At 41.5% G+C, this 27734-nt stretch overlaps 1 protein-coding gene across 3 annotated transcripts; it reads left to right on the top strand.

Moving 5' to 3' along the window:
- On the top strand, nucleotides 1–27734 carry LOC102791945 (pleckstrin homology domain-containing family G member 4B-like). Of its 3 annotated transcripts, none has more exons than XM_035905650.2 (25): nucleotides 1–58; nucleotides 10111–10308; nucleotides 10446–12684; nucleotides 12777–12980; nucleotides 13966–14086; nucleotides 14241–14334; nucleotides 14583–14669; nucleotides 15399–15515; nucleotides 15601–15699; nucleotides 15810–15961; nucleotides 16387–16525; nucleotides 17209–17331; nucleotides 17409–17606; nucleotides 17808–18523; nucleotides 18903–19349; nucleotides 20310–20559; nucleotides 20678–20767; nucleotides 21371–21697; nucleotides 21784–21954; nucleotides 22119–22296; nucleotides 22391–22507; nucleotides 24843–25127; nucleotides 25455–25693; nucleotides 25912–25974; nucleotides 26295–27734. In XM_035905650.2, the coding sequence occupies exons 1-24, from the start codon at nucleotides 56–58 to the stop codon at nucleotides 25948–25950; spliced, it is 6633 nt and encodes a 2210-aa protein (XP_035761543.2). In that variant the 5' UTR covers nucleotides 1–55; the 3' UTR covers nucleotides 25951–25974; nucleotides 26295–27734. The 3 variants fall into 3 exon arrangements, 2 of the variants coding, with proteins under 2 accessions (XP_035761543.2, XP_035761542.2); XR_004843472.2 differs by lacking the exon at nucleotides 1–58 and adding an exon at nucleotides 1177–1649 and having other exon boundaries at nucleotides 25455–25649; XM_035905649.2 differs by lacking the exon at nucleotides 1–58 and adding an exon at nucleotides 1177–1649.

The following is a 27734-nucleotide window of genomic DNA, read 5'->3' as shown; positions in this document are numbered from 1 at the left end:
CAGACATACACGTGAGAGATATTCTTGCTACCGTTTCCTGACAGCTGCTGCCAACATGGTATGTCACCTAGTAGCATTGCCTTTTCCACTTAAACACATTTTTCTTTCCTCCTCATGTCTTCACATTTCTCTGTTCTCTGTCTTGTTAGTTTCAACTCCCCTCGGAAAAATGTCTCGGTACTATATGAGTCTGAAGATCCACATGAGTGTCTCAGTGTAAACTGTGGTTTAAGCTGTGTGTTGTGATTTACCTTTGAATGCAATGACATGTTTTTAAATATCCATTAATCGCAATGTTGTATTTATCTCCCTGATCTCAAAGAGCAATCATTGTTGTCACCTTCCGTTGTTGCACTAATTGATATTTTTCTTATCTTCCTATATTTTTCATTTCACATTGTCACATCTTATCTTGTAGTTTGTCCTTAGGATGATCTTGTCATATGTGGAGTGAGGCGATGGTGATTCAGCAGCCACAGGCATAGCGTAAATGATTTGCATACTTTAAATCTATAAATCTAAGAAACACTGCTGCATGAAGATATAATACAAAATTATGTGTGAGCTTGACAGGTGTGTTCACCTGTCACAGAATGAAGAGTTATTATAAAGCTTTACAGAGAATGGTAGGAATGATTTTTCTGAAGCGCTCTTTATGGCAGCGAGGCCGAATCGGTCTGAGAGAGAAGGAGCTCTGCTGCCTCTGAAGTGTAGCGTGGAGTGGATGTGATGGGTTGTCCATGATGGAATCGATAAATATGAATGTATTTTCAGTCTGCATAGTCAGAAAACCATTGTGGTTCCTCAAAAGATAAGCTGAAAGCCCCACCAGCGTCTTATTATTGATCTTAACTGCTTTTGTTACTGTATCAGTATTAATTATATGATATCAAGTGTAAAGTTTTCAAGAGTTATTAGGTGATTTTGCTCTTCTTAAAATAAAAGTACTATCAGTAATAAAAGTACTATCAGCTTTTAGTCTCCCAGTGAGTACTTACAGAAGTGTATTTCGCACACAGACACACACATGCACACATGTCCCGTGTCTTTTGGTTTCGACTGACAGCGGCTGGGTGGCATCAAGGATCAAGTTCCTCTTTGGTATTATAAGCCAATTATGACTGTGATATTGAGCCCTCTCTTGCTCACTCTCTCTTTCTGTCTGTGTGTGTTAGTGAGTGTGTGTCACAAATACCACAGCAGAAAAGTAGGAAACAGCAACTCACTCTTGCTCTCTCACTGCTCCTCGTGTTTGGCCATGTTGCCTCACGCAGACTAACCTGGAACATAACGGCCAGCACTTGAGGTGCCGCAAGAGGCAGAAAACAAACACAGAGACGGAAAAACAGATGCAGAAAACACCGTTTGCGCTGAGAGAGAGAGAGAGGGAGAGAGGGAGCGATAACAGGACAAATCACAGGCTGCGTGTGGACCAGCTGAATACTTGACCAATGCTCATCCAGCTTGCTTGAGGTTGTCCTGAGCCACTCAGCTGTGAACGAGTGTCTGTGCAGAATGGATTTTATTTTGGTTCAGCAGATAGCGTGCGGGAGCAGCAGCTTTGTAGACGATTCCCGCTCCTTTTGGATTATCTCAGAAATTGCCGATGTTGTGACAACCAGAAAAGGCAGAACCCAGAAAGGAAGATGGTAATGTGAGAGTCTGCTGTGTGTGCTGTTTCTCATCCAGAGTGAACATGTTTGTCTTTTTTTTATCATGAAGAATTAATCTTAAATGTTTTATGTACTCTACCTAAACGCTGATGAAGATGAGTTGTTTCCAGGGTCTAATATGTGAAGATTTGCTGCGTTTCTCAAATTTTCACTTGTAAATCTTTGGATTATAAATTGGTTATCAAAAGATTTAATCAGCTAAATGACTGCTGGTAGCAACTCTAGTATATTTTCCTTTTTAACAGAGTTGTAATGAAACACATGCGGTTTTCTCTCCTCACATATAGATAGACATGTAGATAGGTAGAACAATGTCTCGTTTTTAAGTAGTATCGCCAAGTTACATATTTATTATGTCCTGACAAGTAGCCCTTTATGCTGTAACATGCATGTGCTCTGAGTGTGTCTAACATATAGCAGAGCTCCCATAGCATGCACTGGCTGCCGCTCTGCCTCCGTGTTTCGACTCAAGGTGAAGGTCTCAGGTTACCGAGCATTAAGGCAGATTTCACAAACCAGCCACTGTATCTGCCTCCTTCCACTCACTGGTATGTGAGATGTGAGTCATGCGAGCACCGAGAGAGCAGACAGCAGATCTTTTGAACCTCAGAGGTGCGATGGGATAATGTAAGAGTCTCAGCTTGCATGTCTTGTAAGCAGAAGTAAATGAATGAGCGTTGTCACGTCTACCTGGGCTGGAGAGAGGGTGTGTCCAGTTTCTAAAGTGGATTTAGTTTGGCACAGACCAACAGCACGGATGTTATACAGAGAGCTGAATTTTAAAATGCCCGCCCAGCTCTCCTGTAGGTTTTATTTGGCAGGCCTCTGCATATATGTGTGTGTACTACTGTGATTTTCCCGCCCTCTTTCCTGCATTTTTGCCATGTCGTTGAAGCCAGAGTCCATTAACCCGACTATTCCTGTTTAAGGAGTGACCTCAATGTTTGGGTATTTGTTCCTGTGTTGACCAGGTTACACAGAGCATCTTTTTTCTCTCAGCTGAAAGACGTCTTGTCCTGTCCTGGTGACTCAATGGAAAATCCGTAACAGTCAGTTCAACAACTCTGTTTGCAAAACTACAAATCAGCACCACACCTTTACCTGGGTAGCCCACTTGTATGTGCTGCTTTGGCTATAAACACAAAAACATTACTGATGATACTAAAAGACCACTAACTGACAGAAACTCTGAGCGTGTTGCCCCAAATTTGTCTGAACATCGGCAGAGCTGCACACACACACACACACACACACACACACACACACACACACACACACACACACACACACACACACACACGTCAGTAAGTCTTCAGATGTTTGTTTTGCATATGTGAAAGAAATCTTTGGGTTTAATTTGGCATTGTGTGTTTTAATGTTCGGTGTGGTTCATCCATGTTTTCACCTGTTTTAGAATAGAATAGAATAGAATAGAATAGAATAGAATAGAATTCAACTTTATTGTCATTGCACATGTCACAGGTACAGGGCAAAGAAATGCAGTTTGCATCCATCCAGAAGTGCTTTAGCCATGATATAGATATATTACAATATATATTAGCAATAATATAGATATGTAAGTATATTACAGAAATGGGTCTATTACGGTATGTAATATGTACACGGTATGAAGTATGTTATGAATATGCTATAACTATAAGTATGTACAGGCTATATAAATATGAAAAAAAAAAACTATACAAAATATGAGATATACAGCTCTACAGAAATGGGAACTATGCAAGTTGTAAACACTTGTAGAATTAAAAATTATCGTATGATTATTTACACAGAACTATACAGTAGTGCAGTTAAGAGGCTTTATAAAGTGCTAGTGGTTGTGAGTGGTGGTTCAGTCTATGTTATTATTGTGTGTTTGAGGGTACAGTTGTCCATTGTGTGTGTGTGTAGGTGGTTGTGAGTGTGTGTATGTTCAGTCCATGTGTTAACGTGAGTCAGATGTCAGGAGGCAGAGTTCAGGAATCTGACAGCTGTGGGGAAGAAGCTGTTCCGGTACCTGGTGGTCTTAATCCGGAGGCTCCTGTAGCGCCTCCCAGAGGGCAGGAGGGTGAAGAGTGGGTGACTGGGGTCTTTGATGATTTTCCCAGCCCTTTTCAGACACCGCTTTCTGTAGATGTCCTTTATGGCAGGAAGTGGTGCTCCAGCGATGCGCTGGGCAGTTTTCACAACCCTCTGCAACGCCTTCCGGTCTGAGGCAGAGCAGTTCCCGTACCAGACTGTTATACAGTTGGTCAGGATGCTCTCGATGGTGCAGCGATAGAAGTTCACCAGGATGTCTGAGGACAGGTGGTTCTTTCTCTGTGTGGTCATTTCTGGATGTTTGTTATGAAATCTGCTGGTGTGAGTTACATTAAGCGCAGTTGTGAGCTAATTACAGATGTGACGAGTGTGTCAGTGAATGCTAAGCCACACTTTCATATAATAACACACCTCATGGGCACACAGCACAGACACGTCAACTCACTTGCGATGAGTTTAAGGACATGCTTAAAGTCTCAGCTCATTCGTAAACCCCTGACGTGTTTTTAATGACTTAAACACAGGTCTCGCTGCCTCCTGACTGCTACTTTTACAGCCACCTTCATGCCATCCTGCTTATCAAGGCTGTCATGATTGGTGTTTGCCCTCCACAAGGTCCGATTTGCTGATCCCGGTGAAGCTAGTAAATATGATGTCTGGCCATCTCGATGCCGTAGTGGTCGTGTATTGTGATTCCTTTAAGGCTGTGTTTTTCTCATTAATCTCATTGTGCTTCTGCTCAGGTGTCACTGTGTGTTGAGGTAGAGAGGAACAATATGTCACGCTAGGTAAAAGAACCTGTATGTATATATATATATATATATATATATATATATATATATATATATATATATATATATATATATAATAAAAAGGTTAGTTTTTCTTTTCCTTGTACCTTTTAGTGTCAAGGTGCAGCTTTTACACTAAAAGGTTCAGATTCCCAAGCTGTAAATACCATCAGATAATAAATTATTAATGCAAACAACTGTTCTAAAAAAAAACAAGAGATGCTTTTGTGCAGCAGGAATAACTTCCTGTTTTGTATGAGACAACAGCAGTCCCGAGCAGCTACAGTCTAACCGTGAGCATCCAATTATTTAAAAAGCAAACACATGCTCTTCAGACTTTTGGCAGATTTACGTGCATTGGTAATTTCAAATGGAGACGTTGTCAACAGTCAATTTCAGTTTCACAGATTTGCAAGATTTTCAGTTGCAGGTCATTGCTGAAAGATAAAAGTTAATATATCATAATTTAAAAAACAAAGAAAGAAAATAGTTCTATTTAAAGGGAACTGCTTTCACAGGGACACTTACATTCATGACCTCACATTTTGTCCCATGGCTGGTTTGAGTCTCTGCTGTGTGCCATTGATTGTTCTGGTGGTGTGTCACGGCACAGCTTCTGCGTCAGCGCTAATCTATTTACAGCACAATTGAATTGTCCTTAAAATGACTAAATATGTCAGGTTGCCTTTCTTTAAAAGCATCTGTTGGTCAGCCTGAGTGTTTTTGTCATCATTCACCGGTTTGTTATTTTCAGTGAATGGGTCAACAGAGCTGCGGACTGAAGACGTTTTTATCATAGCGTGACGTGAGCAAGGGAGCCCTTCCTGCTGTAAAGAAGCACATAGAAAGCACACAACTACATACAATGAGAAAGAAATCCAAGAAAATTCCCCTCCTGATGGATGGTCAGCTGACAACCAGATAGACAGGATTCAGCTGCCTGGAGAGTTGGAAATTTCTAAAATTACGACTGGTGAGGGGAAAAGCTTTTCTTTGTGAACCATTGGTAAATGTTTATTGTTAAATACACCCATCCATCTTCTTCTGCTTATCCGGGGCCGCGTTGCGTGGGCAGCAGCCTAAGCAGAGAAGCCCAGACCTCCCTCTCGCTGGCCACCTCCTCCAGTTTTGTCTGGGGTAACACCAAGGCGTTCCCAGGCCAACCGAGAGATAAAATCTCTGGGTCTGCCCTGACCCAAGAGGAGCCCAGGAGGCATTCTCGTCAGATGCCCGAACCATGTGAACTGACTCCTTTCGATTTGGAGTAGTGGCCTCTGAGCCTCTCCCGGATGGCCGACCTCCTCACCCTATCTCTAGGGGAGAGGCCAGCCACCCTTCAGAGAAAGCTCATTTCCAGGGCTTGTATCTGCAATCTTGTTCTTTCATTTAATTTCGGCATCAATCCATCTGTCGATCTCCCATTCTCCTCTCCCCTCAACCATGAACAAGACCCCGAAATACTTAAACTCCTCAACTTGGGCCAATAACTCGTCCCTAACCTGGAGTGGAGAGTCCACCCTTTTCCGTCTGTCAAGTACACGCTTAAATGTTGTCAATTCTCCACAGCAAGTCACAGACTATGTATAGGAGAATATGACTGTGGTGTCAATAAGAATTTACTGACCTCAGTTTCTCACTGATTCAGCATTTAGTGTCACTTAAGATTGTTCCAGCTGGTTAAAGATCCCATTACTGAGCTTTCCTGCTTTCTCAGCTTTGTCCTCTGCTGAGGCATAACAGGAGGACACTTTCAGCTAGCCCAAATGTTTTCTCCACAGAGTGGACTCAGAGCATATCAATGCTTTGTACTGCAGAAGATGCAACAGAAGGTAAACATTGCATATTAAAGCATAATAATAATAATGAAGTTGTGCAGTAATTAATTTTTCCCTGTAGGCATAATTAACTGAGCTGCCAAATTTTGATTTAATTTTCACTTTCAAACACAGTTTAAGGTGTGACAGAAATGCTGCGTAAATGTTTTCTTGGCATATTACATGAATGTGGCATACTGTATCCATCTGCAATACTGTGACCAGTTAACCCTTTAAAGCCTGAACCACGGAATAATTGGCATAACATTTTAAGAAAATGGAGTATTCGGTGAATCATCTGACAAAATAAAAAAACAATTAAATCTAAATTTGCATATAGGAGTTTTCTTTTATATCATGTTTGTTAGATCAGGCTTTCTTTTCAGTTTATAAGTTAAAAATGTATCGTGCAATTTATTTAGATTTTTCAGGGGGGAAAAATCCCCTGTGATGATATAGAAGTCTCAAAAACTCATGTATCAAATATGATACACTTACACTTAGCCATAAATGGAGCCACACATGACCGTTGCTTAGGCTGCTGGAAAATTATATGTTTAGTTATCTGTTGTAGTGGTGACGCCTCTTTAAAAAACACAGTTTCACAGCATCTCCAGGAGCTCTAATAATGAATTGGAATGAAAGATCTCCTTGTTGTTGGGAATAGACAGGAATCCCCATTTCTCCCACAGCACTTCTTATAACTGGCAGCACTAAAACCATTTTAAATAGTTCGTGCAATCCAGAATAGAATCTGTGTATATCAGCTTCGATGAATAACCGCAGACATAAACACAGGAAATTGATTCTTTTGATGCTTATTTAGAGGTCGTGTCAGTGTCTGCAGAGACTTTGAGGTTTTGCTATCAGAGACGCCGGACTTGTTGGGATTCACATAGTTCTCAGGCTCTTTGCTTATAATGTATTACAAAAAAAAAAAAAAATGAATATTTGAGTGGATAATGATAATAGTGTTAATGGTTGACTGTGTTAATAATAAGAAAAGATTAAAATAAATTTTCCAAGGATGCCAGCGTTCACAAATACAACATTTTCTTGTTGATTTTCAATTTCTGTATTCCTTAAAGTCATTGCGCTGAATCTAAGAATAAATATCTGCATGTTTTCATTCATTCCAAGAAATTGTTTGTTTATGTCAGTCAGCAGGAATAATGGATATTAATGATCCAATCTGGACACTCTTTTTTTTTAAAACTGGATTTTGATACAATGGCACAGTTGGGATCATGCTGGTGTCCTAGTTTAGGGATCAAAGAGGGGCAGCATGTAATCGCATTGTCCTTGGTTCAAATCCAACCCTAGACCTTTGGTGCATTTTATTCCCTTGTTCTTCATTTCTTGTCCCTTGCCACCAGAGACTACTAATGATAAAGGAAAAATTCCCCAAGAAGCACATGGACTACAGGGATGTCACTGTGCACTCTTTTCTTTCTTTAGTGTTAAGTATTTTCTTCTTGTCCAGACAGGAACCTCCTTGACATCAGGAATGTTCAAGGACTATTTCTGCTTCATAATGATACTGGACATAAATATTCAAACTGTCCTCAGCTCCAGCACTGGGACATCTTATCCACAGTAATGTGAGCATCGTTATTTATTTCAGTGGCTGAGTGAGAAAGATCCGGGTGTTTATATAGAGCCATAGAGCCATGTGAATCTGCCTAGGCAGAGAGACATGCCTGCGCAGTCCGCTAATACGCCGCATACTGGTGGCAGGCTAACCAGTAAACACACAAGTTAAAAAACACGCATTTTAAAAATTGCTTAAATAGGCATCTTTGTTGGTGCACATGCAGTAACTGGTGATTTGTCCTGCTTCTCACAGCTTACTCATCACCAGCAGTGCAGGCACAGCTTGAATCAGAGGCTTGTATGTAGACCTCCACACCAGCATACCCTTTCACTGGCATCATTTAAGAGTTGATGAAGCTGGTGTGCTTTTCTTGGTGATTAAGACAGGAAAACCCTTCATTTAAAATGTATGTGCTATGAGCTGAATTTGCTTACACTTCATAAAGAGCTTCAGTCTGTACCCATCCATATCCTTCTCTCATTTAGCACCCACCACCACTTTTTTAAACACCCCCCCTTATCCTTTTCTTTCTTTTTACCCCAGTAGCCATTGTTGTGTTGTATCCCAGCAGGATGTGTCAAAGCTGACTAAACAGCTCTGAGTCACAGTGTTGTTTCTGAAGCTGTAGGCGCTATGGACTGGTGGAGATTCCATCCTTGGATGATAATGTAAGGGGATGAGATGAAGAGGGTAGATGGCCACATGGTAAATGAGAACAGGCAGCAGCAAAACAAATAAAATAAGATGAAACCTTTAGGCACATTATGCATAGAACTGAAAAAGTCCCTTTTGAGAAAATGCAAATATGAATGCGTTAAACTGCTTAATGAAGATCAAAAGTGCTGCACAGCCCTTCATAGAAATGGCAAGAAAAAGATACAGAACACATGATATCTCTTGCCTGTTCTCATTTACATGGTGGCCAATCCCCGAGCCTCATTCTGGTGGAGGTTTCTTCCTGTTAAAAGGGAGATTTTCCTTCCCACTGTTGTTATGTGCTTCCTCATGGTAGGTCATCTAATTTTGGGGGGATTTTCTGTATTATTGTAGGGTCTTTACTTTACAACTTAAAGGGCCTTGAGGCCACTGTTGTTGTGATTTGTCACTATATAAAAATACGACTGAACTGAATTGGTTTGAACATGAGACAGCGAGCAAGTATCAGTGTCAGAGGCGCTAATTCATCACGCCAAAACACGTCTATGTCTCAATCTCTGCTTATCCATGTCTGTCACTCCAGCTTTGAATCTTTGAGCTGAGTGGTAAATAATCTTAATGAAAATATGCAGTGGACAGTGACTTTTCCATTCTGGTTTGGCATGTATGAAAATGTGCTTTTTTCTTTCTGGCAAAACAACTATGCTCACTCTATCCAGCTGTAATAAGATCCAACTTCTGCATGGAGATTCACACATCACTTTTCTTCTAAGCCATATACCCCCCATGTACGTGCATATACTGTATGTGAACCCCAGAGGTCTGGTGCTGTGGCCTTTGCTGGTCTAAATAAAGAAGGGCCTAAAAGTGGGTAGTGGGCCATGAGTTCAGGTCAAAGGGAATGTGAAACTATAAACCAGGAGGCCTGTGAACCTCGGGACCAGGCATCACACACTATGTTTGCTTGGATGTTTGCTGTCAGGCCGGCTGCCTCGATATTCATTGATGAGCCTGAGGCGTTTGTGTGTTTGTGAAGCTGTTCTGTGAGCATGAGGACAAGGCCTCTGTAATTTACTGTGGACAACAGGCAGATGGAAGCAGCTGACTCCTGCTTTACTGCTGTTTAGTATTACTTTGCACTGCACTAAGTAAATATTTTATGCGGTTAACGTGAAGTCACAGTTTCGATACCTGATAAATTGATCAGTTGACTGTCAGAATGTTTTATTAATCAGTTATCAAGCAAGAATCCCAGCATCTCAAAGGTTAGAAATACTGACTAGCACAGATTTAGTCTAAATATGATTTCAGATGATAAAAGTTTTAAATTAGATTTTTAAATTGAGAATGAAATATTGATTGCCTGCACTAAGGTTCAACTTCTAAGCAGCTGAATGAATATATGTAAAAATGTTGGCGGTGTTTGATTATTATTTTTGTCACTGACATCATGATGTAATTCGGGAAATCAGTGGTATGAAGTTTCAAAAACTTGTTGCTAAGTAACATCTGTAGCTTTCTGCTCTCTCTTATGCTTCCAGAACTTTGATTCTCTCGAGGGATCCATCCAAAACCTTCTGTCTGTGCTGTTCCCGCCCTTTGAGGCCACCGCCCCCACGCTTCTCAGCCAGCTCTTCCAAGTCATCGACAGTCATTATCAGGGAGACGCCCTGCGGTGCTTGCTGGACTTTCTGGTCCCAGCCAAGCACATCTTAGACACCGTGCAGCAGGCTGCATGTGTAAGTCATTGTTTGTAAACTCCAGTGGGATGCTAAGCTAAAGAGACTTTTATTTTATGTCCATTCAGCACTTTTGTTAATATAGAGCAGAATACTGAGTACACTTCTTTCTGTTGCCCATGTCCTGTCCCCTTTAGGCTCCATACTCTGGTGTTCTTTTCGTCTATGAGGGCTGGCCTCTGTGCTTATGTGACCAAGTTGTCGTCCATCTTGCTCCCATCGACCCAGTGCTACTTCGGCCGGGTGATTTTTATCTCCAGGTGGCACCATTCTGTGACCAATCAGCTCGCATCGTGGTTTGCAGCCTCCTGGAAGACGAGGACTTATTGGAGGAATTAGTAGAGGAAACCCCAATCCCTGAAACTTCCTATCCTTGCATATTCAGCCTCGACTGGTTAGATGAGCTCAACAACGGCCGCCAGGGAACGCCTCTCAGCCGATGCCTGCTTGCCACAGAGCAGGGCGTGGTGAGGTTACCATGGGAACGGTTGGCCGTGCCTGAATTTGCAGACAGGCCACACAGTGCTAGGAGTAGTATGGCCTCTGCTCCTCGCTCATATCCTCCTTTGCCATCTCCGCATCCTCTCCTTTCACCTCTTCCTAATTCTTCATCTAATCAATCTTTACCACTTATTCCTTCAAAGGAATCTGCACTCAAACCGCTTCCTCTAACCATTCAAAATTCAGTTTTAACATCTTCTTCACATCCCTCTGCCTTCTCCGTGGAGACCAGAATATGTCCAGCAAAGCACGGTATTGCTGTGTCGCTTTGCTTGGTTGATGTTAGTGCTGCTTCTTCGTCAAGGCTTATCAGAGTTACAGAGACTGAATCAGAGCCTAAGCCTTTAGGTTGGGTGTCCACTAACATGTGGGATAGCCGCTTTACTGGGAAAGGTACAAGCACAAGACCAAGCACTGTTTCAGATACGTGGACCCCTACGAATACTGATCTAATTGTATGCAAAGGTCAAGATAAGGGTGCTGAAATCACAGCGCAAGATAAAGGTAAAGATAGAAACCTTCAAGATACCAGTAGAGGTGAGCCAGCACCCATTGTTGGCGCAGAAGGGGAATATATTGATATCCTTCAAGCCACTGTGCTTTTCGGTAGAGCTCAGTCAATTAAAGAAGAAAAACAAAAATCAGAGGCACAAATCAAAACACATGCACAAATTCAGGGACAAATGCAGAGATATCCGCAGAGACCTGCACAAATCCAGCCACAGGATTCACACAGGCAAACACAAGGGCAGACGGCAACACGGATGCCACCTCCCACACAGTGCCAAGCACCAGTGCAGTTACCTGCAAAACCTCAAACGCAAAGTCATCTTAGACCCAACGAGTCTGCAGAAAAAGGACCTCCATCCACTTTCAGTCATTCCCAACCTCACCACCCTCACTCTGACTTCACTGATCCCTCTGAGTGTATCCGGACTGTGCATTTCTCAGAGAAACCCTGTACTCCATGCATGAGAAGAAAACAGGGCGGGAAGGTTTCCAGGGCTCAGGAGCTGAGGTGTCGATACAGGGAGTCCTACCAGGCTGCGCTGCAAAATCCCGTCACCTTTGGAAAGGAGAAAGAGAAGGGAGCTGCGTTAGCTGTGGTGGAGGAGGATGGTGATTTCTCACTGTGTAATAACAGACAGCGGCCACTTGAGACTGAAACAAGGGATCTGTGTTTTAATGTTCAAAGAATGTATGGTGACTCTGGGATGCAAAACCACCGTCCTGAAGCTGTTTGTAAGGAGTCGGGAGAATATGACACAGCTCCGTATTGGAAACCAGGAGATACAAACATCATCCCCTGTATGGATAACAGGGGAATAAATACTTGTCACTTTGGTGAGCTACCAGAGCAGACATATGATAGGACCACAGTGCCATTTAGGGAGCCACTGGATGTAATCTCTGCCTATGGCAGTACACACAATGTGAATGGAACAAATTCAACAGTAGAAACACAGATGACCAACGCTAAAGGTCAGTCGAGCTCCAATGGTACTGGACAGTCACGTGTCTCCACCAAAAACCACGGATTACTATTTAGTTCAAATGAAATTTCTGGGAAGCACGTGACCCTCAAACCCTGCGAGCAGCTGCCAAACAGAACAAGTTCTGCGGGGAGCACTTTCACAGCATCACAAAACAGACAAGTGTGCACATCGGATAAAAGGTGTTCATCCCTCTCCACTGCTGTTGTGGACACCTCAGAGAAGTGTGAACTGGTTATCGTCGATGGTAAAAATGTCAGGAGGAAAGAAAATACCAACTCCTGTGCAGAGATTCCCCAGCTGCATGTGGTTAAATGTAAAAACAGCACAGCCTTCAGATTAGTTTCACCAAAGATCAACAGGAGGAAGATGGCTGTTCTAGGTACACACTTAAGTCATTCTTCTCTGTAGTTGTCTTTGCGGTCGTTTTGGTGTTGTTAGGTTCATTTTATTTTGTTTTCAAACTTTGTTCAGATGGTGATCAGCCTGGCAGCGCTTCCATAACTAGTAGAAACAGCCAGCAAACACAGAAACCATCACAGACAGATACATCTCTAGTGGCAGGGACACAGAAGACCTCCCGGCCTCCCTCCGCTCGTCCTAGACCTGACCACTTACCTCTAGGATCTCCAGACCCCGGAGCCCACCCCCTCTATCTGGGAGTAGCATCACTTACAGGTAATCAATTTGATATACAATAAATAAAATAAAAAGCTACCCATTAAAATCCATGTGCACTGATTGAAGAATCATCTTGAGACATTGTTGCTCTTTCTCACAAATACCACTGTAAGAAATACTCCAATGGTCTTATGCAAGTATGCTCTCTGAGTACAGCATGCAGTATGCGGCACACCAGAAGTCCACTAGCTAACTGTGGCTTTACTAGACTGTTGGGTGCAGTTACACATCAGACTGCTTAATGACCTGACTGCACCTCTGTTGGATAAAGTCTAGAAAGGTTCAGAGCTGCAGTGTAAAGCATCAATATAAAAATCTCATCTACTATCTAATATATGACATTATTTCAGTGTGAGAGTCTGTGATTTTATTTATTTATGAAAATAAAATAAATATTTTATTGTTTTTGCGCTCATAGAAAACATTTGCTTTGCAACATTTGCAGTGAAATTCACTTATAAAGTGTTGTGTTTAACTTGGAGGCATCTAACAGTGTGGTTTCAGAATTCAACCAAGCGAATTCTACAGGAAAATGTGAATGACCCTGTTTGGGTCTAGTTTGTTTGCCTTTGGTTGCTGCAATGTGTTGTTGGACTCCTCATGTAAATGTGAAGCAGGCGACTACACTGACCTGTAGTTAGAGGTCATTATGCAATGATGAAATTTTAAATATGAACACTGCTGCGTAACCTATTACTCCTAATAGAAGCCTTCACTACTACGCATTGTACCTAGAAAACGTTGAACCATCTGTTTGCTTCTCTCTTTTTTGATTATTATTATTCTAGATTTGGTCCTCGTCCTCACCATGTGCTGCTATCAGTTAGTGTGTCCTCACTATTTTGTCAGCTGCAGTATTATTTTGCAAAGTTTTTCTCAAACTTTTGAAAATATATCAGCTCGTTTGTGAAAACCCTCCTGCGTATGCAACATATTTTATTTTTATTTTTCTCCTCATCTCTCCTTTCTCTTACCCCTCCAGGCGGCAGAGACAGGACAGGCAGGGCAGTAGTTGAACTGTATGGTGACCACCCGGGATGGCGAACAGCTGTAACAAGCCAGGAGATCTTCCAGATGCTGCTCTACTTCCACTCTATTACCAGGTAAGAAATGAATAAATCATTCAACCAAAAGCTTAAAATAGACCCACTCTGCATTCACAGACCTGCTGGAAAGCAGGAGTTTTCTCATTTATGTGGTTGTCTCTGTTTTATTTGTGGAAATACTGTGTGCTAGTTGGAATGTTTGTTTTTGTAGGACAGAAATCAGAGACAGTGGGATGACACTAGTGTTCGATGCGAGGAAAACTAATCCTCAGCCGCACCTCTATAAGGCTTTGATGACTCTTCAGGTATGAAGCAAACAAACTTTCCTTATTACAGCTTGCTACAGCTGATCACAGGTAACTGATGTTTTATGTGTTAATCTCTGGTTGAGTGCTCCTGTTTGCAGATCATAAATACTGGGTGAAAGATCAAGTCCTAAAATGCATCAGCACCCTGCTTACTTGCAAGAAAGCAAGAGATGACATTAGTTTTCAGTATACATCTGTTGATTTATTTGTCATGATTAGCTCAATGGAGTGTTAAACCGTTGCAGGAGCAGCGCCCTCAAGCAGTGAGCAGTTTGGTTATGTTGGTGGACAAAGAGAACAACTTCAGACCAGAAAGGTGTCCAGGGATACAGGTCAGCTTTTTCACTCTTTACATCCATTTTTAACAGAAAGCCCTCGTAAAGCAGAGAAGTTAAACATTAGGCCCAGGGGGCAGAATCAGCTCAGCACAAACGCTAATCCAGCTCACTGAACATCTGTCTGTATGTATTAGATGCCATATATGTATATATTATGCATTATTTCTAAGAGTGCAAAAGCATGTGTGTCTAGCCATGCAAATATCTTACATCTTGAGACTCTTTGCATTTACAGTCCTGTTCCCCAGAAGACCATTTCTTTCTTTTGTGAATGAAATCTAATCTCGGATACGTGTTTGCAACAGCTAAAATATTTTGTTAAGAGAGTAAAATATGTCATATTGCATAACTATCAGCTGTTGAAGGAAAGAACAGGTCTTTAATCAAAGATAATGATCATAGTTTTCTTTATCAGATGTTTTGTATTCAGCGGTGTATAAGATGAACTAATAACAAAACTAAATAGATCAAAACAATCTGCTGTTGATCTTGTAAGGACAATCATCTAAATCAAATACCAGCAAACACACCGAGAGGTCCAAAGTTCCAGTTTTGTCCGTGAACTAATTAGTTAAAATTAAAGCAAAAAAAGTAGAATTTGAAGGATTTAATAAACCAGATTACATAAAAATCTACAATGTGTCTGCTAAAGGTGATAAGTGAACAATCTCCTGTGGTTAAATACTGAGTAATGACTTAAATATGTTCCTGGTAATTTGACAGACTGATATAGTGACATCAGTTAAATCGTTGCTGAAGCTGGTGGAGGCGAGTCAGCTGAGTTCACACCTGGATGGGACACTGTCTCATGGTAACGTTGACTGGAAGGAGCTACATCAGGTGAGGCCGTCACATTATGATATTAACTGTTTCCATTTGTGCCTGTCTGCCTCCTCACTGCTTAGCCACATCTTTTATTCTGCAGAAACTCTTCCCATTTGTCTACGATCTGCATGTGGCCTCCAGTCTGCTCCTGAGAGCCATCAGCAAGCTCGAGGAGCCCCGCAGGACAGATACTGTACAGGTACTCGAACACTTGCCTTTGACTGATTTTTCATTTTGTTATTTGGACCTTGGAAATTGAGGTTACCTTCTCTTCAGTAACTACTTTTTTGTTTGGTCTTTATGTAACAGGGTGTGCAGCAGTGCATGATAGACCAGAGGACTCTGATGAGGGATGTTCTGGAGGACAGCCGATTGGTCAGCCTGCAGAGAGAGGGTGGAGCTATCCTGGCTAGGCTAAGGAAGCAGAGCGACCTCAAATACCCCCACTGTGAGGACTTTAGGTAACCACAAATCATCGTAATGCTATGTTTGCAAGTGTAGAAAATCCCAGCTGTTGTCCTACAATCTGATTCAGGTTTTGCTGTGAAACAACAAGTGTCTGTATCTTTCTATAACTGACAATTAAACACTGTTAGAATAGCAAAGTGTCATCTTAACATCACATTTGCCGTCGCTTATTGAATATGAAACAACAGGTACAGGAAAGAACATGGGCCAGACACACTGATTCATTTATAAGTAAGTGTTTTCCTACACTTTGAGTAGAAAGTGTAGGAAAACCTTTATCTTTTCAGGTAAGTTACATTAAAAGTGTGATCTCATCTTCAGTGGGGGTGCTGGAGTACACTGAAATGTTTAAAATGACATTCACTACTTTTATCATCTTCTTTGTGAAGCCTTTGATGTTACGTTTTCCTCAATACAGTGATGCAGTGGACTCAGTGACAGGTCTGTACAACCACGTTGAGGAGCAGGCTCACGTTCTCGTGCAGCGGTCCAACGTGTCGCTGGAGCACCTGGAGTACCTGCTCCAACTCAGAGAGATGGAGGGGCACTTCACACAGGTACGTTAACTGATGTTCTGTTTAATAAGGTTAAAGGTTTCTTTTTTGAAAAGGTATTTTTAAACTAAAGTTGGTGTAGGTCCTGTGATCCTGACGTCACAAAAGGCCACTGATTCAGCAAGGAATTAGGTGGCTGTATTGAAGTGTAGAATTTCAGGATTTTTGTGTGTAAATAAATTGAAAGTATAATTTAACTGTAATTGATCATATAGAATATAGTGTTAAAAAGAAAAAACGAGGGCTTGTGCAAGATTTCCTCTAGTTTGTGGCTTTTAATATCACTGCATTAAAAATTTAAATCAGGCACTGATGGTAACTTATTTATGCTCTAGGTTGTGTAAAGTTGGTCATCCACCTCAGTGTATATATGTATATATGCATACATATTATATATACATATATATATATATATATTTATATAAACAGGTAATATGCAAACAGTTTATATTTTATTCCTGCTCTCTTTTTGTTATAATGTGAATGAACAACAAAAAAAAACTAGACACTAAAACATTTTAATTAACTCAGTGCTGCTTTTAACTGAGAAATTAAAAGCAGCACATTCAGTTTAGTTGCACCTGAATATGCATATGCATATGCACACACTGGAGTCTGCACATGTTCAGTTTTCTTATATGCTACATTACCAAATACATAACTTTTGTGTCTCCACCCCTATGTAGATTCAGCAGTGGTTTAATGAGGAGGGCGAGCACCATTTGCTGGAGGCAGAGTCAGTGGAGGACTCTGGAGACAGAATGGAGCAGATCCTCAACAGCTTCACTGGTTTCCTAATTGAAGCTAATGTCAGTCTAAGATTTATTAGATTGTATTTGTGTTTGTTTGTGCAGCTCTCTGAGTCTCTCTTTCTGTCCCCCTGCAGGACCGACGGCACCACGCCATGTCTTTGGTGTCAGAGGCCGAGCAGCTTCAGCAGAGAGGGATCTCCTACCCAGAGACTGAGGCGTTCAGGGATTTTGTCTGTACCTTCAAGTCAGGCCTGGAGGACTTCCTGTGCCGAGCAGAGGCGTGTGGCAGAGAGCTGCAGATCATGGTCAACGTGTGCGATTTTTGTGAGCAGGTTTGTATTTGAGACTTGTCGCTTTTTGCTCTCATACTGCATGTTTTGCCTGTTTGGGAACCCCAACCTTTCATGCTTCTTATCCTGTACTTTGCATTTTTTAACATCTGACTTGCTAGGTTAGAACTACTTAAAAAAAAAAAGTAGTAAGAAGTCTTTTTCATTTACTTTTATTTAAATAGACATTTCTTTTATAAACAGGCTACAGCACTGTCCAGTGAATGCATTGATTACCTGGACCAGTGTCAGTCCAGAATCCATGCAGTGCAGGACCTTGAAAGCGCCTCACAGGTTAAACAAAGAGACACTCTGCTCCAAAACCAAGACTCTAGTCCAAACATTGCATCGCTTTGTCAGTTTGACATCCATACAGAGCAAGGCTCACATCCAACCACCACCGGTGTTTCCCCTTCATGCACCGACAGCTCCATCCTCCAGGCTTTCCATGACAGGTTCCAACAGTTCAGCCTGGAGAAATTCCAGGAGGTAAAGGCACAGGCCAGCTTCCTGCAGGGCTCCCGGGGGATGCGTGTCTGGAACTTTGCCTGGCTGAGAAGTCAGGAAGCCCAGCAACAGCTTCAGGAGAGGATGCAGAATGTGGATGAGGTTTATCACCAGCAACCAGATTCTAGCAGCTGGTGTGAAGGTCATTTTGTTGACGTGGTGAGCACTAATGTTCAGACAGCTTCAACCGGCAGCCATAATTTGGTGGTACAATCAACCCCTGGGCCTCGGCATCCGCAGTGGGAAAGCATCGTGTCAGGAGCGGTGGATTTAGGAAAGAGAAGACCGATCCTGGGCAACAACTGTGCTAATTCAACAGCTGTAGCCTGCTGTAACATCATCGTTAAACCTGAGGATTACAGTGAGGCTGGGATTTACCAGGGGTCAAAGGTCGCTCCACAATCTCCTCATAGGTAAAATAATTTCTTTGGTTGTCTATCCATCCCTCTTATTAAATATTTAACTCCCTTTGATTTCCAAAGCAAGTCTCACACTCTTCTGTTAGATAATATTTGTAATATTTGGGAGAATTTCTTTGTGTAATAATAATTATAATCCATTTATAGTAATTGTAGATGCCCTGTGCATTATGTCATGGTATACAAAATTCAAACAAAAAATACAAAATACAAATAGTGTTTTGGATCTCCGCTGGCTTAAAAAATAAAGATTTATGGATCTGAATAAACATTTAAGATGATTAAGAACCTTAAAGGCAGTTTTGAGTTGGTTTTCTGTAGCATGGCCGTGCTACAGAAGTAGTAACAGTGTCTCTGTGTCATTTTTAAACAGGTCAGAAAGGAGAACAGAAAGAGAGGCGAGGAGGAGACAAATAAGCAGAGCAAGGAGCGAAAGAGACACTGCCGCTCTGTCTCAGTCCCACGCTGTCGGCTGCCAATGGTTTCCATGGGGACGGGGTTTTGGGGTGAGGTCAGCGAGTCAGGACTCATGTACCACACGAGTGGCAAAAGCAGGATCATCTACTCCTCCAGAGCAGCGAGTTCGAACCCCATCATCTTGTTCCCACCATGGTCAGCCGTCTTGTCGAATCCTCCAAGAAGCTCAGAAGTTTCAGATCTCCCGCCATGGGAGCTTCTGCTCAGAAGACTCCTACATGAGCGACCACGGGACTGTGGGGGGTAAAGGGACTTCATGCTGCAAACACTCCAGCCTGCCCACTGGGAGGAATGAGGGGACCTGTTGTTTAGAGAGTCCACATGGGAGTGCCAGCCGAGCCCTGTAAGTCTTCTGTGTGTGGGTAAAATCATTATGGCCTATAGAGAATAAGTAATATTTGATGATTAACTTTAATTTGACTCATCTTATGTGGCTCGTGTGAGTCTTTCATGCACTCTTTTCTGTCTCTAAGCTGGCAATGAAGAGCTACAGGTACTGGCTGTTCACTTTCCCTCTCTTTTTTCCATCTTTGTGTCATGGATTGATGGAACGGGCTTACTGAGCACAGACTATCAGTGCTGCTATTACCTCACTGGAAATTTGGTGCTTATATCTTAAATACTGTGCTGAGAAACTTTGTGTGCAATAAATTTACATTTAACCCAATGCAGAAGAAGTTGGGAAAAAAATGTAGGTTCGTGGTGTAAATATTTATCTGTGCCCAGCGGGTTGTTTCCATAATTCACGAATGCTGGCTTTTTTTTTTCTTTGTATATACGTGGCAGAAGCAAAATAATAATGTATCTATCTGAAATGGGAAAGATAGCTGATGATAAGCGTAACAAAGAGAATGTACAGTACTGTGAAAAAGTCTTGGACCACCTCTCATTTCTTTGTATTTTTCTTCAAAGAAGTTTGTTGTATTTTTTTAATAACTAACACATTGGTACACAATCATTCATTATGATAACTCAACATTATTGAAGCAGTGTGAGGTCATCTTGTCAGAGAATAAAACAAAAGGCAGCCAACATCCAAAAAAGAAAACACTTTCAACCTTTCAACCTCAGAACTGTACACACAGATTTTGCCTTATATGCTGTATTCCCATTTATGTTTGCACGTTACAATAAACCGCTGCACCTTTACCTATATTTGTAGGAAAATATTAAAAAATAAGGGCCAGCCAAAGACTTTTACACAGTACTGTAGTTATCAGAAGATGTCTGCACTTTTTTTTTTACCTGAGCATGTTAACATTTGTTTAGAATATTTTGTATGATTGTATCCTCCTGTCACCAGGAGGCTGCAGCGTGCCATGGAGGAGTTGGTGTTCACAGAGAGGGAGTACGTCCGCTCCTTAGGCTACATCCTCACCCACTACCTCCCCCTAATGGACAGACTAGACATCCCCCAGGACCTCAGGGGCAAGCGAGGGGTCATCTTTGGCAACCTGGAGAAGCTTTATGATTTCCACAGCCACTATTTCCTGCCAGAGCTGGAGGCCTGTCCAAGGGAGCCTGCGATGATGGCCCGCTGCTTTCTCAGACACGTGAGTAACAACTCTGTGACTGTGTTATACTTTTTCATACAATATTTATTCTATAATATGTTTTTACTTCTTCTCAGAAAAACTTTTTCACTTTACATTAAACTGTATTTTTCCACAGAGTGAGAGTTTTGGTCTATATGCTTTGTACAGCAAGAACAAACCTCAATCAGATGCCCTGATCCTGCACCGTCGCCATGACATCTTCAAGGTTAATTTACGTCTTCCTGTCAATAAAAAACTTTTAAAGCAGTTTTCTAACTTAATGGTGTAAACGAGATTTACTGAATTTATTATAACTCTAACTTACAACTCTAAAAGAGCTGAGTGATTAAAAGTATTCCACAGACAACGTTTTACCCCTCAGCTGAAGGGGCTGATGGGCTATTGTTGTTACCCCCTTACCCCGTTACTGGCAGGTGGAAGGGAGGTGTGGAGACCCAACTATGTGAACATGATAAATCGAGAATGAGGCACTGTAGGATTTTCAAAACGATACGATAGATGCACCTGGTAAAAACAAATTCTAATCTGAGTGACCTCGATCTCACAATCGGGGCTTTTGAAAGTTTCAGAGTTTTCTGAAAATCTGGTGTTTGCGGTAACTCAAGAAGGAATCTAGGCACCTAGGATGTTCAAACTTGTACCATAAGTGCATTTTCTAGGAAGCTTAGGGGTAGCAGTATGTTTAATAATGCACCCTTCCAAGGAATATAAGAACAGCTCCCACCATTGTCCAACAGCTACAGTAGGAGTGTTCGTGCCATGCTTTTACTTTTTAGACTTACACCCTACCTTTTTTGTTCCTTCACAGAAGAAGCAGCAGGAGCTGGGAGACATGATGGACCTTTCATCCTACCTTCTGCGCCCTATCCAGAGAATTAGCAAGTACAGCCTTCTGCTACAGGACATGTTAGCTTTGGCTGGCTCATACAGGCCAAAAGATATGATCCAGGATGCACTGTGCACTTCTAATATATGCACGCAAAGCGTGTCCGGCCCAGCTGTGTATGTGCCTGACCTGACGAGCAGTGAGAGGGAGCGGGAGAGGGCCGAGATCCAGGCTGCCGCAGATCTGATTCGATTTCAGATGCGTCATGGCAACGATTTACTCACCATGGATGCCATTCAGGATTGTGATGTAAGATTTTAAAACGGGAGGCCGGGTCAACTTAAATCACAGTTGTTGCATGACAGTAACAGTTGCTTCCCCTTTTTTTCTGTCAGGTGAATTTGAAAGAACAAGGCCAGCTGATTCGCCAAGATGAGTTCACGGTTTTCTTCAGGAAGAAGAAATGTGTCCGCCGCGTCTTCCTCTTTGAAGATCTGATTCTCTTCAGCAAGACCAAGAAGACGGACATCGGAAACGACGTGTACATCTACAAGCAGTCATTCAAGGTCTGCACATGTCCTTGCTCATCAAAGGGTTGTTGGAACCTAAACAGTCAACCCTTTTTGAACCTTAAAACACAATTTACAAGGAATTACACGTCAATGCTGCTTGAATCCTCCAGGATGAGAAATTTTCTTCTATTCTCTTCTCTTTCTATTTTATTCTTCAGACAAATGACATTGGGATGACTCATAACTCTGCTATGAGCGCTCTGTGTTTTGAGATCTGGTTCCGGAGGAGAAAAAGTGAGGACACCTACACTCTGAAAGCCTCAAGCGTGGAGGTGAAGAAAGCCTGGACCACAGACCTGGAGAGGATACTCTGGGATCAGGCTGCTCATAGTAGAGGTTGTGAAAACATACTGTCTTTATTTAGCATTTGACCCAGTGCACAGTGCTTCACAGGTTTAAAAACATATTGTGAATCTACGTTTTGTTCCAGAAATGCGCATGCAGGAGAGGGTATTCATGGGAATGGACCGCAAGCCATTCATGGATATTCAACCCAGTGATGCTGCAATTTGTGACCGAGCTGTCAGCTGTGTTGTTACCGACAGAAGTAAGGAGCTGCACATACAACATTTTAAACTAAATTCCACTTCATCTATCAGATATAACATAACAATTCAGAGTTCTCTTGCAGTCTTGGTGTTATTTCCACCCTTTGTACTATAGTTTTAGTTTTTTCAGTTATTTAAAAGTTTAACATTTAATTCATCCATTTAACCCCCCAAAAGGCTTGAGGTTGACATTAGGTTGTAATTATTATTATGTCATGGCTCTGGGGATGGTTAGGAATTAATTGAGTTGAAAATCACTATAATCCATTGCAAAAAAAAAAAAAATCATTCCTTTTCCACAGCTGATATGCTTGCAATTGGTGTAACACCACCAAAGTGTAACATTCCAATTGGAACCTTTACACTAGTAAAGATCCCCTGGATACATGAAATCTGATCAAGGGCTGTGTCCTGAAACATATTTAAGTTAAATGTGACAATAAAGGCACTTTACGTGTTATTTGAAAAACTTTAACTTACAGTGGGGGAAATAATTAATTGATCCCTTGCTGAATTTGTAAGAATTTGTAAGTGAACAGTCTCATGTCATGTAATTGAATAAAATAAGTATTTGATCCCCAAGCAAAGCTTTAGCACTTGCTGGAGAAACCTTTGTTGGCAACCACAGCAGTAAGATGGTAGTTGGTCACCAGGTTTGCACACATATCGGGATTTTGGCCCAATCCTCTTTACAGAAACTCTTAATCCTTCATCTTTCTTGGCTGTCAACAGATTTTGTATATGGCTGAGGTCTGGAGACTGGCTAGGCCACTCCACGACCTTAACGTGCTTCTTTAGCCTGACAGTATGGGTATGGTATGGGGTGTGTCAAAGATTTTACGCCCATTGAGTCATTTAGATAAAATGGGCTTGTACTGCCCAACTGCCTTCAGATCCTCCATTGTAGTTTGGACTAATCCACCACCTTTCTCATTATCACTCCCACCTAATGAAGCAAGAACCTGCATGGAGCTGCAGACTAAGCGCAACTGATTGTCATTTGTATTTCTTCCATTTCCAAACAATCACACCAGCAGTTGTCATCTTCTCACCAAGATTCTTGTTGATTGTCTTGTAGTCCATTCCAGCCAGCAGGTCTGCAATCTTGTCCCTGATGTCCTTTGCCAGCTCTTTGGTCTCGCCCATGGTGGTGGAGAGGAGAGCTTTATACACATAATAATTTGAGATCAGGAGTATCTGTAATTAACTGATGAATACACTGATTGTAATCTGTGGGAACCACAAATCTGGCTGGTTTGTAGTGGATCAAATGATTATTTTCTCCACTGTGCATGTATCACTTACAAAGAGCACATCAAAATAATCTACTCAACGTAAATTACACACGAACAACATTAAGCTACTCGCGCAGAGAAGAACGGCTGCTACTGCTATCATCATCCGTCATCATTTCTGCTACACTGACAGGGCTAGGGGCCAGGACTCTCCTCTTCGGGTTTTTGGGGGATGTTGCTAACTCCGGGACCGATAACAGGCACCACACCCGCAGTAGATGTGCTCGGTGTGAGGTCTCGCCGCAAGCTATCAAATACGTGCATCTCTCGGCTTTTAAAAAAACTCTATGCGTCGCCAGGTGTTTCATCAGATTCGAGGTGTTACCTCCTTTGCACACTATCACCTTAAAGCACTTGTTGCAGGCTGCTGAGTTTGCATCTTTTGCTGTGAAGTACAGCCAGACTTTGACCGCTTTGCCTTGGGTAATTTTAATCTGTAGCTCTGCTCTAAAAGAACGTACGTACCTGGACCCGCCTACTACGCTCGCAAAGGTAAAATGATTGGCTGGAATCCAAAGTGTATGACATCTCAGGAAAAAAAAGCACCGAAATAAGGCACCGAAATGTGCGCTGCTTTTCGGTCTGGTTTCTACCTTTATGTCAGAACCGGTGCCATCATGGCACCGGATACTGGTACCCATCCCTAATTATAATTGAGGAAGCGCTGAAATACTCTCAAAAACTACATTTTTGTATTTTTATAAAATTCTTTAATGAATTGTTTTTAATCAATTGCATATCATTTCATTCTTCTTGTTCTATCACATCACAGATAATTTTGGGCATCAGTTTGGTCTTTGTTGTACTAAACGTGTTATAAAGCGCATTAAGGGTCTCAAAAAGCAGTATATAAATGCAATCCATTATTATTATAAACAAATTTTTATAGCACTGATTTTATTGATTGCCCTGACATTTGGTAAAGCCCACTAATCCAGCTACGGAGAGAATACTTTTTCATGTGCATGTACTTCAACAGTCCTCATTGCTCACTAATCAAGCCCATTATTGTCTCATTAATATTTATGTATGTCGTCAGTCCCTGTGGCGTGTTGTTCACACAGGGGTTTAGACTATCCCCGACCTCACTCCATTGGCTCCGGCAGCACCACCTCCACCACCCTCAGCCAATCGTCTTCCTCATCCGGCCGTGGCTCACTGCCCCCTGTCGGACATCCCGGGAACCTGTCACAGGGCGCGGATGCCAATCCAGCTGTCTGCTCCTCCCCTGACGCTGTGACTGACAATGAACTCAACAATCATCACCTACATCAACATCACCTGAACCTTAACTATGAACAGTGCAATGATCGCCATCCACCGAGTGAGTTTATTTTAAGGTTTTTTGTTCCCTATAGAGAGACGTGTTTGTTTGCTGCTGACTTTTTAACTTACTAGTATTCAAACAGTAAAAGACTAAATGATAAATCAGAACTAATCATATGGTGATTATCCTAACATAGAGTAGTAGTTATATTTAAAACCACTGGAGGGTTTAAGTTTATTTTTTAATTTGGCCAATCTAGTGGCACAGCAGTGTGAAAAACTGCAGTGCAATCTTTACTAGGTTTCTATTTTTTTCTTGAACATGACTATGAAATGTGAACTTATATCAGTTTGATGTCAAAAAACCTGTTTTCTTTCCTTGTAGTGGACAGCACCGAGTCTTCTGAGGAGTGCACGAATCTCTTCAGCAGCTCGGAGCACAGCTGTCTGTCTGCCATCAGTGGCGAAATAGTGGACTCCTCCTCCTGTGTATCTCAGAATTCACAGACCCACCCACAGACCTGTCGGACACCCAGCCTGAGGCGAAGCAGCTCACCGACAGCTACCAGAAAGAAGCCAGGTGTAGCTCCCAAACCTCCTCATCTGGCTAATTCTCAAGTGCAGGTGAAGGTGTAACAAGGCAACCTGGTGAATTAGTAAATGAGCTGAAAATTCTGGTCTCAGCGTTTCTCGGGTTGTTTTTGTGGCTCAGTTCATTAGCAGGTCTGATGCAGCAGTTTTCCAACATGACGATTCAGTGTCATTAAGAACTTAAGTTATGCAGTTATGTTTTGACTTTTTTATTACATGCTAATATATTTGAGTGGTTCCTTGTTTTGCAGGGTGATGCACTTATAATTGGAAAATCAACAGAAGTTTAATATTGAATCCCCAGCAGAAGAAAGGCAGGTTAAATTCTACATTTATTTTTTCGTTTTTATATTAAAAAAGGATACTATTCATGTGTATGTGGTAGTGCATATACACAGGGGGGGACAGTATTTAAAATTCCTTAAAAATTAAGAAACCAAGCCCTAGCTTGAAAGACATACACCATAAAACTTTCTGTTGTTAAACCTTTAAATTTGAATAACAGCAGCTAACCTTATGTTGGTCATTTTATAGTCTTTGAAGCCTAAGGACACTTCTTAAAGAAATAGTGACAGATGTGGTTATATCAGTGGCACAGCATTCAGAATAATATGTGCTTTTAATATTTTTACAGATTGGACTTCAACTCAGGCTGGTCAGTCCTGCTCCGGTCACCCAGCAGATGGATGAACTATCAGAATGAAAAATATTATGTACAACCAGACTTTGTCATTTTAGAAGCGTTTGGGGTTTGTTTTTGCATGTGTCATACCTCAGTCACTCAAATGTGGTAAATTTGATCATATGAAGAAGATACTGCTGCTGAGCTGATGTCACACATTCACCATGAAGTGTGAAACGTAGAGCCATCAGTGGGAGCTTTTTAATAAACACAATCAGATATGTGATACGAGGTGTGCCTAGTCTTTTTGCCCATCAGAGTCGTCCTAATGCCCCCCAATGCAGGTTTTACCTTTATAAAGAACCAGGTATCTGCTGTTACAGCTGTGGTGGATTAAAACCATAGCAAAAATATGCAGTTGAATAGGAATAATTATACCTGCTGCCTCACATTAGGTCACCAAAAATTCCAGAAAAACATTCTCATGTCATGAAATATAACTAATATATATTTTAAAGTGTGATTTGTCTTTTCTGCTGATGTCTGGAGGCCGTGTTATAAAAGAGCCCCTTGGGGTGACCAGATAGCAAGGAGGCATTCTATGACTGCACAAAAGTGTAGTTTGTGTTTTAGGGGATACATTTAAAAATATGATTTGTATGATCTTCTATCCTGTACAGCTTGTACAATTGTTGATTAACAGGGATCATAGAGAAAATGTTTTATTTATGGCTGTCTTGAAAGTTAGCAGCTCATTTGAGACAAACACCAGAGCAGCATGTATAAACCACTCCAATCTAGAGTATTTAATGCTTATTTTTCTTTGGTCAAAGTCAAAGCATTGCTTAGGAAGTAAATTGCAATCATGTATTTTTGCCAGCTTAACCACATTGTTCTGCCAATACGCTCGCACAGAGCCCAGTACTACTTGGAAACTCAGGCTTAACGTGAATGGGGATAAACTGAGAAATGTGGATACTGTATGGATTGAAATATAAAATTAATTGAATTAATCTACAGTAAATAACACTCGTAAATACATTTCTGTTACTTCTGTACTGTAACCTTTTGATGGTCCTTTTACTGCCACTGTATTTTTAAACTGATGCTTTTTACCTGTATGCCTCTAAGTTTCTTAGTAATCCTACACCCACCGATGTATCTGTACAGAGAGACTAGTCGCTCGTGTGTTTTCATATCTTGATTTGAATGACTGTGTGTGTGCAGGAAAGCAAGAAAAGCTACTTCATAATAAGCAGTGAATAGAATAAGGCCTTAATCTTGCAAGCAGAAACTACTTACCGTTTAGGGTCCACTAAGCGTTACATCTGCTCCATGTACCAAGTTTCTCTTTATGAAAACGACCATTAAAACACATTTTTAAATGTGTTTTCTTTAAAGGTACCGGTGATGAGTGAAGTTTTGTTATTCTATGTAAATATAAAGACAAAT

Source organism: Neolamprologus brichardi, chromosome 20 (genome assembly GCF_056152115.1).
Source record: "Neolamprologus brichardi isolate AB-2024 chromosome 20, ASM5615211v1, whole genome shotgun sequence".
NCBI lineage: Eukaryota > Metazoa > Chordata > Actinopteri > Cichliformes > Cichlidae > Neolamprologus > Neolamprologus brichardi.
Note: the sequence above shows the minus strand (reverse complement) of the source record. Positions and strands in the feature narration are given on the sequence as shown.